This window comes from Prunus persica, chromosome G2, assembly GCF_000346465.2.
Source record: "Prunus persica cultivar Lovell chromosome G2, Prunus_persica_NCBIv2, whole genome shotgun sequence".
Taxonomy (NCBI): domain Eukaryota; kingdom Viridiplantae; phylum Streptophyta; class Magnoliopsida; order Rosales; family Rosaceae; genus Prunus; species Prunus persica.
The window spans coordinates 28,031,611-28,042,583 of record NC_034010.1 but is presented as its reverse complement, the minus strand read 5'-3'; the positions used below and the strand labels follow the sequence as shown (position 1 = coordinate 28,042,583).

The 10,973-nt window shown below is 36.4% G+C and overlaps 1 protein-coding gene across 7 annotated transcripts; it reads left to right on the top strand.

Annotated features, from left to right (window-relative positions):
* On the top strand, positions 2,243 to 9,228 carry LOC18785324. 7 transcript variants are annotated; one of them, XM_020558506.1, is made up of 6 exons: positions 2,243 to 5,371; positions 7,297 to 7,522; positions 7,763 to 7,945; positions 8,155 to 8,209; positions 8,316 to 8,361; positions 8,664 to 9,225. In XM_020558506.1, exons 1-2 carry the CDS (start codon positions 3,054 to 3,056, stop codon positions 7,340 to 7,342), a joined length of 2,364 nt encoding a protein of 787 aa, XP_020414095.1. In that variant the 5' UTR covers positions 2,243 to 3,053; the 3' UTR covers positions 7,343 to 7,522; positions 7,763 to 7,945; positions 8,155 to 8,209; positions 8,316 to 8,361; positions 8,664 to 9,225. The 7 variants fall into 7 exon arrangements, with proteins under 7 accessions (XP_020414095.1, XP_020414094.1, XP_020414093.1 ...); XM_020558505.1 differs by having other exon boundaries at positions 8,316 to 9,228; XM_020558504.1 differs by lacking the exon at positions 8,664 to 9,225 and having other exon boundaries at positions 7,297 to 7,517; positions 7,780 to 7,945; positions 8,155 to 8,338.

Here is a 10,973-nt window from a genome sequence, read left to right as displayed (position 1 = left end):
CAAAGTCATAAAATAATTATCCGGATTGAGATGATTGTTTGGTTTTTATATGGTTTGGTTCAATGGTTCAGATTCTGTTGCTGAAAATGGAAAATTCATATTTTTAATGATTTAATGGTTCATGGATGGATGATGGATCCAATCCAAGCTTCAAATTCGATATTTTTCCAAAACCTTTCTGTTTTGGAAATTTGAAATAGACCCTAGATCTTAAAATTGTGTAAAGCTTTAGGTTGGACAGCACCATATGCTTTAGGTGAAAATGCCATTAGGGCTACTTTGTTGACTTTTCCACACATCCACCACATATTTGTCTCTTTTATTTTTTATTTATTTTTCATGAACTTCTCTTTTTTTTTAAATATCTGTCCCAATAATTTCTTCCATAAATTACTTGTTCTGCAATTCATTCTCCTTTTGTTGGGAAACATCACATGTAAATTAAACCTAAAATAGTGAAACCTTATGGGTCACACTTGTAACCACTCCACCCAACTCCTAAGCATGATCATCAAATAGTTAATTTGGTTCGAGTATGATTTTTATGCTATTTAAACTAGCTTAATTACAAAATAAAAATAAAAACACAAGGATTTTGGTTCCGGCATCGATCCTTATATATTAGTTTTACAAATTATATAAGTTCGGTTAACTAATAATCTTGTTATATATTACCATAACAAAAGATGATGATCAAGCAAGTTTTGACATGGGTCAATCATTTGAAGATGTTGAAGGTGAAAATTGAGAACGATTTTAAAGTATTTATACAAATTATTACGTAACGAGCAAATTCACAATGGAGTTTAAGACCAATTGCAAAATATATTTGGCAGCTTCTTGGGAAATTTAACTAAATCACTATTACTCATATCTACATAGAGGCTAATATGGTTGCGGACTAGTTGACACATAAAAAAAGAAGAAGAAGAAAAAAAAAGACACAGTTATAACAACTCATGTGTGTTTGGTTTCATCATTTCCCTCGATAGAGTTTATTTTAATTTGTATGGTCTTAAGATTCATAGGAGATCTAGCTTTTAATGTATTTGAGTTTGAAAAAACAAAAGCTGATGATTCTTTTAGCTAATCGAGCGGTAAATTTCAATCCAATTATTTAAATGGTTAATGTGGATATATAAACATAAACATACAGAATACTGTGAGATTATGTTTATTAGTGATACGATTTGATTTTCCAACTACCTTAAAGACAAGAGCTTATTGAAATCATGTACGACGTGTAGTCCACTGTATATAAAAAAAAATTATTGTATGACATTTGATGAAAGGTAGAAGACAACAAAAATGACAAAATGAAGAAAAAAAACACATTAAATAACGTATTTATTTATGTACTATTTGACAAAAAATTCAAAACTATTATAAACTGCGAGAAGGAGATTCGAACTCGGAGCAAGGAGACGAGCAAACTATCTTGGTCAATTAACCTAATATGCATTTGCACCTATCGACTTGTATACAAGATATATATTATGTATCTGGTCTATAAAGATACTATATATACTATTTAGTACATGAATCTTCGTACAAATGGAAATGAGCTCATACTTCAAAATGAACTGGAGCAATCATAAACTACCTAATTTGATTATACTTAAAAAAAATAGTGCTTTTTAGAGCAATAAATTTATTATTTGAAGGTAGGAAAAAAAGAGAGAGGGAAATTTAAACTTATCTACAATCTGACATGTAAAATATAAAATACAAACACTACTTTGTATTTGTGACACAATTAGGCTAAACAACATTCTAATTATGTAGGAGTTGCGTTTGATTATTTTGTTTTATGCTGATGAATATAAGAGAAATACGATTCAACACCAAGGATAAATACTTTATTTGAACTTTTTCAATCTCATATTTATTGGATAATATTTTTCGTCGAAAAGGATAGGTTGTTGAAAGAGAAATGTAAAGATAAGCGCTCTGTCACTAAACTTGTAAGTTTCAATTAACAACAATATTTTAGAAGTAAAAAAAAAAAACACATTAAAAAGTCAAGAGATTCTCCATTTCACTTAAAAAAAATACAAATAAAAATGCATTAAATGTATGTGATAAAGATTTGCAGTCATACTAATTTTTGTAATTCCGCAAAAACGTTTTGTTCCATTTTTGTCAAACACCAAGAAGATGAATGCTATAACTACATTCCTCTTAAGCACTATACTTTCCTCTCTCCATTATAGAAGGTACGATAATTAGATCATTTTAGTTTCGAGATCGTTTAAGGATTATTCATGCAAAAATAATTTCAAATTACAAATTGCATAATCATTTGATTAATAATGTGGTAATTAACATTTAAATAACTAAACGACTTTCAATTTGATTTATTTTTTATCGAGATAATCTTTAAACGATGACCTAAAAATAGACCACTCCGATTAACAGATGTGAGAAAGTTGAATAGAAGAAGGTGAAAAATTAGGCAAAAAAAAGTAGGAGGTGAAAATACTGCACACTGTTGACATTTGACAGACTTGAACAAAAATGATCATAGAGAGGAGGGATTGGAAAAAAAAAACAAAAAAGGAAAAATTGTTGGTCAGAAGAATAAAATAGAAAAAAACTCATATTTTGATTATGTCGAATAAAATTCCTCTCTCTCTCTCTCTCTCGCTCTCGAGTATGCAGAGTCTGCACTATATGTATGTCTCCGTTACTCCCTCATTTCTGTTGTGTGTGTTCTGTGTTGAACGTGCAGTTGAGCAGTTGTGCAGGTGAGTTGCAGAGAATTTCACAAACCTCACATCACACCCTTCAGAACCCATTTCAAACTTCAAGCTCTCATCTTTTTTCACTCACCAAGATCGCCATGGAACTCTGTTTCAATCCAAACCCAAAACCCATTTCACCTTCGCCCTCACTTTCCCGCTAAATGCCCCAAACCCACCACCATGATAGGCCAACCTCACCAACCCCACACTGCTTCAGTTTCACCCGCTTGCTTCTTTCACTGAAAACCCATCATTTCACTCTCTCTCACTCACTCACTCTCACTCTCCAATTTCCACTCTTTTGAGTCAATGGCCTCCACAAACTCAACCCCAACAGACCCATCTCTCTCCCAAGACGACATAGCCGCCAGGGCCCTCAACAAGCGCTACGACAGTCTGGTCACTGTTCGAACAAAGGCCATAAAGGGCAAAGGAGCTTGGTACTGGGCTCATTTGGAACCCATTCTCATTCGCAACCCCAACACCAACCTCCCCAAGGCTGTCAAGCTAAAGTGCTCGCTCTGCGACGCCGTTTTCTCCGCTTCAAACCCGTCCAGAACCGCCTCTGAGCATCTCAAACGGGGTACTTGTCCGAATTTCGCCTCTGTTTTGAGACCCAATTCATCGGTTTCGCCGGTTCCGATATCTTCCTTGCCTTCTCCGTCTTCGCACAATCACAGAAAGCGAAGCTCTCAAATGGGTACTGTTCCTTGTCCTATTTCTCATGCTCCTCATCATACCAGTTCTACTTCGATACAGGTTCATTCTTTAGCTATGATCGAGTCTTCCCGCTATTGCGGTGAACATAATTACTCACAATCTCCAAACCCAGTTGGGATTGCTACTAGTACGGGGCCAAATCAGCAGCATGTGGGGTTATCGGGTGGGAAACATGATTTGGGTGCTTTGGCAATGCTAGAAAATAGTGTGAAGAAACTTAAGAGCCCCAAAACGTCTCCTGGTGCCACGCTTAGTAAGGAGCAGATTGATTCTGCACTTGAATTACTGTCTGAGTGGTTCTACGAGTCATGCGGGTCGGTTTCGTTTTCGAGCCTCGAGCATCCCAAGTTCAGGGCTTTCCTTAACCAGGTGGGCTTGCCTGCACTGTTACAGCGTGAGCTCTCGGGTGCTAGGCTTGATGCAAAGTTTGATGAGGTCAAAGCTGAGTCAGAAGCTAGGATCAGAGATGCAATGTTTTTTCAAGTTGCTTCTGATGGGTGGAAAAGCAAGAATCCTTGTGGGGAAGAAAACATGGTTACATTCATGGTTAATCTTCCCAATGGGATTAGTGTTTTCCAAAAGGCAGTGTTTACTGGTGGGTCAGTTTCGTCAAAATATGCAGAGGAGGTATTGTGGGACTCAGTTACTGGTATATGTGGGAATGCTGTGCAGCGTTGCGCGGGGATAGTTGCAGACAAGTATAAGGCCAAGGCATTGAGGAACTTGGAGATTCAGAATCATTGGATGGTGAACGTGTCCTGTCAGCTTCAGGGGTTCATTACTTTGATTAAGGATTTTAACAAAGAGCTTCCACTCTTCAGGGTTGTCACTGAAAATTGCTTAAAGGTTGCGAATTTTGTAAATAGCACCTCTGAGGTTAGGCATGCTTTTGAGAAGTACAAGATGCAGGAACTTGAGTATGCTGGGTTGCTCCAAGTTCCTTCACCCAAATGTGATACTTCAAAGAACTTTGCACCTGTTTATGCAATGCTGGAGGATATATTGAGCTGTGCCCGCATACTCCAAATGGTCGTCTTGGATGATTGCTATAAGGTTATATGTGTGGAAGATCCAATTGCCAAGGAAGTTGGAGGGATGATTCAAAGTGAAGGATTTTGGAATGAATTAGAGGCAGTTTATTCACTAGTTAAGCTAATCAGAGGGATGGCTCAGGAGATTGAGGCTGAGAGGCCATTAATTGGGCGATGCCTCCCCCTTTGGGAAGAGTTGAGAACAAAAGTAAAGGATTGGTGTGCCAAGTTCAGCATTGCTGAAGGACCAATTGAGAAAGTAGTTGAAAAACGATTCAGAAAGAACTACCACCCAGCATGGTCAGCTGCATTTATACTTGACCCACAATACTTGATGAGGGACACTAGTGGAAAGTACCTTCCACCATTCAAGTTCTTGACGCATGAGCAGGAGAAGGATGTAGATAAGCTCATTACCAGGTTGGTTTCCAGGGAAGAAGCTCATGTTGCATTAATGGAGCTCATGAAATGGAGAACAGAAGGAATGGACCCGCTTTATGCTCAGGCTGTTCAGGTTAAACAGCGAGATCCTGTAACTGGAAAGATGAAAATGGCAAACCCGCAGAGCAGTAGACTTGTGTGGGAAACTTGTCTAAGTGAGTTAAAGACACTGGGGAGAGTTGCAGTGAGACTTATCTTCCTCCATGCAACCTCATGTGGATTTAAGTGCAATTGGTCTTTCATGAAATGGATGTGTGTACATAGGCACTCAAGGGTAGGCCTGGAAAGGGTACAGAAGATGATATTCATTGCAGCTCATGCCAAACTTGAAAGAAGGGATCTCTCTAATGAGGAAGAAAAGGAAGCAGAGCTGTTTGCAACTGCAGACGTTGAGGATGACATGCTGACTGAGGTCTTTTCGGATGCACCCACAGTGTAATGTTTTTCTTTTTGACTCCTCTAGGATTCTGTAATTGTAGGATTTATTGAATTCTTTCCTTTTTCTTTTTTCTTCTTTTTATACTTCATGTCTAGTTAAAAAAAATTCAGCGATATTGCTGGGAGGGAAGGATAATGTGGAGGAATTTTGAACATTGTATTACTGGAACTGGCATATCTTCATGATTCTACTGAAATAGTCAATCTCTTGCCATAATATGATTGTGAGTTTCTTGGGTTTGTACTTTGTAAAGAAGAAGCCCTTTCATCTTTATAATCATAAAAGTGGTCCAGGAAAATGATTGAATATATGTTGTAACATCTTTTAAGAGTAATTTGAGATATATATCACTCTTTGTTTAATATGGTGTCCATCAAAATCCAAAACTTTCTTCATTATAATCATAAAAAAAGAAAATGGAAAGCTTTTTCCATTGTTAATGTTAATTGTTGGTTGTTGTTCTCCTCCTTGTGCATGAGATGTTTACTTTGTTGGCTTGATTGTAATTTTCTTTTGGTAAGAAGCTCGATTGTAAATTTGAATCAGTCCTCCTATTTAACACCTTCTATTTTATTGCTCCTAGTTTAGCTCCTAATCTAATATTTAGAGAATTAGATGAGTTTTCGGAAAAAAAATATTTGGCTGTATATGGACTAGTGTGCAAATTTAACTTTTTCTCTTCTTGACAGTTTATGCATTAATGATGTCTATAGTGGTTTTAGTGTTAAAACAATGTTGCAGGATGCCCAACATAATTACATCAAAACAATTTGGACAGTGAAATGGACATATATGCATGCTAGTTTGTCTGACTCAGAAGATGAGGGAAAATGAAAGAAGTATATGAAAGTTTAGTAGAAAATCGACATGGGATGGGAGCACCATTGTTGAAGTGATGCCTAGATGTTGCAGTAATAATGTGGATCAGAGTTACCATAATAAATAATGTTATGAATATGTGAGAAATGAACGCCAAACCAATTTTTGGCCATTTGATGGCTCATTACATCCAGCCCTTCCTGTTCCTCAATTTTTCGACTTTCAATGTTTGTTTTAGTTATTTTTCGTTACACAAGTTCAACTTAACAATGAGTGTACCCAAAGTCTAACATTGGTTGAAGTGCCCATCATTAAACTTTCATGTACAATTGTTAGTTTTCTCTGCTTTTAGGAAAATAGGAAGGCTTGTGTATGTGCTGAACATGCAGTCAAATTCTGACTTAATTGGCCTTCCTGATGAGGTAGAGTTAAGTTTTCACAAAGAGATGCCAATTTTGGCTTCTATGCTAAATGTGTTTGAAGACAAGTGAAGTACCATGCTGAAAACTATATTATAAAGACAATTTGATACGTAGGAAGTTCCATTTATGGTGTCCTAAGATCTCAGAATCAGATAAGTTTCACATATAGACAAGCACCCATATAAGATAGCAAACCTGTGCTTAATAACATAGAATTGGTTCTGATGAGCAAGATTAAGTATGTTACTGTACAACCTGTCCAAATTAGCACTGCTGTGGCCTCAGTGTCTTGCCATGATTTAATCTCTTGTGCGTGACTGTTAAGAAAGTGGCAACGTGCATCTTCTAGTTGTTTTGATTTGACAATCCTAACATTTTTTAGAAAAATATTCATAATCTGACTTCAGCTCAAATCTAGTGTTTTCAATCTTTTAACTGCTTAAGGTAGTCTGTTTGTGTTTTTCCCTTAACCCTGAAATGCATAACTATCGTATGCACTCAGGTTGTTTTCCGAATTATACTTATATACCAGAACTATGGAACTATGTAGCAAAACTTAATGTTTGACCACCATACATGCCTGGTTTAGTATAGAACTTGTGTTTGCTTGAGAAAGAAATTCCTAGGGGACACAAAAGTGGCATTTGTTTGAGATCTTTGACACTTCCTTTCTGCTGCAGAATGGGGTTGCTTGAACCGGTTGTGTGGATGGCAAACCAGGCTTGAGTCATCACATGGGTCAACCTTGTAAGAACATGAGAGCGAATCTTTGTACCCAAAGACGCACTTCTCACGGATTAAACTAGGCATATCTGCTGGTATATCAGTTTCTGAAATTGAAGAGCCCACCATGAGAAGTGGGAATCCATCTCAGTGCTTTAGTTGTCATGGTCAACAAAAAGTAAGGTATAAGGGGCCTTATTTCCCATCATTCTTCTCTCTCTCTCTCTCTCTCTCTCTCTCTCTCTGTATGTCTATGTGTCTCTATCTTTGTTTTTCTCTCTGTTTGTGCATTTATTGATATGTTTTGAATTTTGTACTCAGTTATTTCCCATCATCTTCGGTAACTTGTAGTTTAAACTTTTAAACATTCCAATTCTTAATCTCCAACTGGGCCCTTACAAACTTCATTTCTCAACGTTGAAGATTTAAGTTTTGCACAGTTATCAGTTAGGCCTGCCATGATTGCTAAAAAGTCTTGAGCAAAATGGAAGCAAGGAGGGTTGTCGCCAAGAGGAGGTGCATAAGATGGCTGAAAGGGATATTGCAACGAACTTGAACTGAATTTGCATGTAAATCTCGGCTAGTAATGTTGACTACAAAAAATAGGTTGGTGGTTTTACTGGTGGTGATGTTATATTTTACATTATTATTTCACTTGTTACTTATACACTTAATCCCCATCCCCTTTTAACAATGGCTCCACCAGGGCCCATATTTTATGAAAATTGCCAACTTTAAAATACAAATCATATTTGAGTTTCTGCTGAAAGATTTACACTAGCTGTTAACCTAATACAAGATCTTTCTTTCTGCAGGGAACTGATATGAGCTGTGTGTATATACACATGTATTTCATTAGTGGTTGAACTGGTGAGAGAGCCTAGCCTTGTTGTAATAGCTTGAAAGTGAGAGAACATGTACATTCTATTCTATTCACTATGTACATACATATACACATTAATATATTTGTTTGCAGAATTCTGCAAAGTGGATTCAGGCAACCTGGTTCTTGGCTCTAGCAGGTGATACATTCAAATTTAATTACTCATGCTTTTCGTGAATTATAGGAAATAATGATACATGGGAGATGTACAAAAACAGAAGTGTTCCAAGTTTTGGAGAAGTATTACACTTGATGATGCAGTTTCAAATTGTAAACTTAGTTGAGTTTTTTCAAAAAGTAGTTTGAATGAGCAGAAAAATGTGGAAAATACCAAGTTGGTATGTAAATGAAGCAGGGTTTTCACTTTATGGTTGAGTGTAGTTAGTGGAGGAGTAGTTTCTGCTAATTTTACCATTGATTTTGGTTTGCTACTCAATTTAGCGGATCCTGTCGGCAAGGCCAGGCAATACTGACTGCTCACCAACTAGAAGGGAAAGGGAAGCACTTTTTTCACTTGTATAGTATGGGATTCATTGTTCACTCCACTCATGTGTTTGTTAAAGGTAAAGTAGATAGAATGATTAGTATAGGACAACACTCTTTTCTACAAGAATCTTCACACTTTCAATGCTCCTCCATAATTAGCTTTCTTTATATCTCATCTCCCCTCTCTTTTTATCTTTCCACTTAATACTGCTCTTGATTGTTTTTGAATTTTTGAACCCCCTATGATCCAATCCGTGTACATGAGGTGAGTTGATATGAATTTTGGTAGGTATTTATTGATTGTGGCCCTTCTTTGCCTTGTATTTATTGTATTTTTGGTACCTTACTTTCATCAGGAAACAAGAAGAGTTTTCTTTCTTTGTTTGTGTTACATTTTGTTGTGGTTCATCAATAATTGAGAAAGCTCACACAGAAAAGTGAGAAACTTGGTCATCATAATATAATACTGATCATTGAATTTCGATTTATGCAGAGATACAGATCATTTCTTAATCCAAGTAGTCTTTTTTGTAGTTGATAATTGAAAAATGTTGTGGGTTTTGCACATGGCTTGGTGAAAGTAAAGGGTTAAATTGGCCATTGATGGTGGGGTAGGGAAAGGATTATATGTTCTAGCCTTGGTGTTTTCTTTATTTGGTATATAAATACTGTGCCTCTCTATGATTTCAACCACATGAACTTCAACCATATATATGATTTGTTATTATGACAATGATAGTACTCTAATCAATTTTGATTCACAAATTGTAGTATCTCTAACCACTGAGCCAGCAAGCACCTAAAAGTTGTGGCCCTTGAGTTTTGATTATAATGACTGAGCTATCCACTTTATCACAAGTCTAACCAATTGAATAGACTCTGACTAAAATTATGCTGCCCATATCATCCAATACTTAAAATTGACCTGAGGTGAAATTTATGGTCATGTAATTCATGACCTGCAAAGACATGTACCAGAAGATAAGAGAAATGCTAGGCTCTAACTTTGAGTGATTGATACATGGCGCTTGGGCAATTGATGCTAGCATTACTCGAAATGAAAAAAATGAAAATGCTTGGATGTGCTTCGGAACTCAGTCCTAGACTTGTCTTGCTAGCTAGTCTCCTTGAATTGTATTACTATTTTTTTCACATGGTATTCTAGTTTGTTCGGGTGCATTTTGGCCCCTTTTCAAATGACTTTTTTTACAAAAGGCCTATCGATGTAGTTTTTTTCCTCCCAATCCGTGACTAAATTGGTAACTCATGAAAGCGGCCCCTATAGAGAATGAAAACTTTTTCTTGTCGTTTGGAAAACCAAAATATCAACAAAAATTTGTATCCAAGGCAAAACCTAAAATAACCCATTGATAAGCTTCGTTTCATGATATTTCTCTTTTCAATGATGGAAAAAATCTCACTCAAATTCGAATCTCTCATCTCCCATGAATTAGAAAATATAACTCGAACCAAAAAAATATCTTTTCGGCTTCCCATTATTGTTTAAAATAAAAGAGTTCATACTAAAACCACCGGTTCTGTATCTTATTAAGACTGATTTGTTTTTTGCCTTCCCAATGAATAGAACTGGATTGTGATTCATCCAGCCATAAAGTTAGAATAATCCATATGACCAGCCTCACCTGTAGCAGTCATTATAATTCTTGTGATTCAGTAAATACCACCCAAACGAAGAAAACAAATTAGTGCAGCCATCAAATCTCCAATTATCTCATAAAATAGTCATGATACATGATCATTACCAAAACCCCCTTTATACACTCTCCTCTAATATTCCTCCTCTAATTTTATGATTACATTTTTGTACGACTTTAAAGTTGGCCACCAAAAACATATTATTCTACTTTATTTTTGGGCAGACAGGTTTTTCACATTGGTCCACGTTTAAAGCCAAGGCTTCTAAAATCAGTAGGTTGAATGATTATAACCGTTAGGTTTGCCTTTTTTCTTTGCTTGTGGGCTAGGGAGGGGTAAACATCCACATTGAGCACAACATTTGAATCCAAAACTATTAGGTTTTAAGCTAAGTAAGGTCTACAATCTAGACTAGTCATGGACGGTCCTATTGGTAAATGCCACCCATTTTTCCAACACAATTTCATCCAATTAATTGACCAAGACATCCGATTAATTGCAGAGCTATTATTGAATGGCTGGATTGAACCCTTCAACACACCCATCAACATTTTCCCTCAACATTGCCTTATTCGCCTATACGACCAATATCCAATTTGGGCCTTTGGG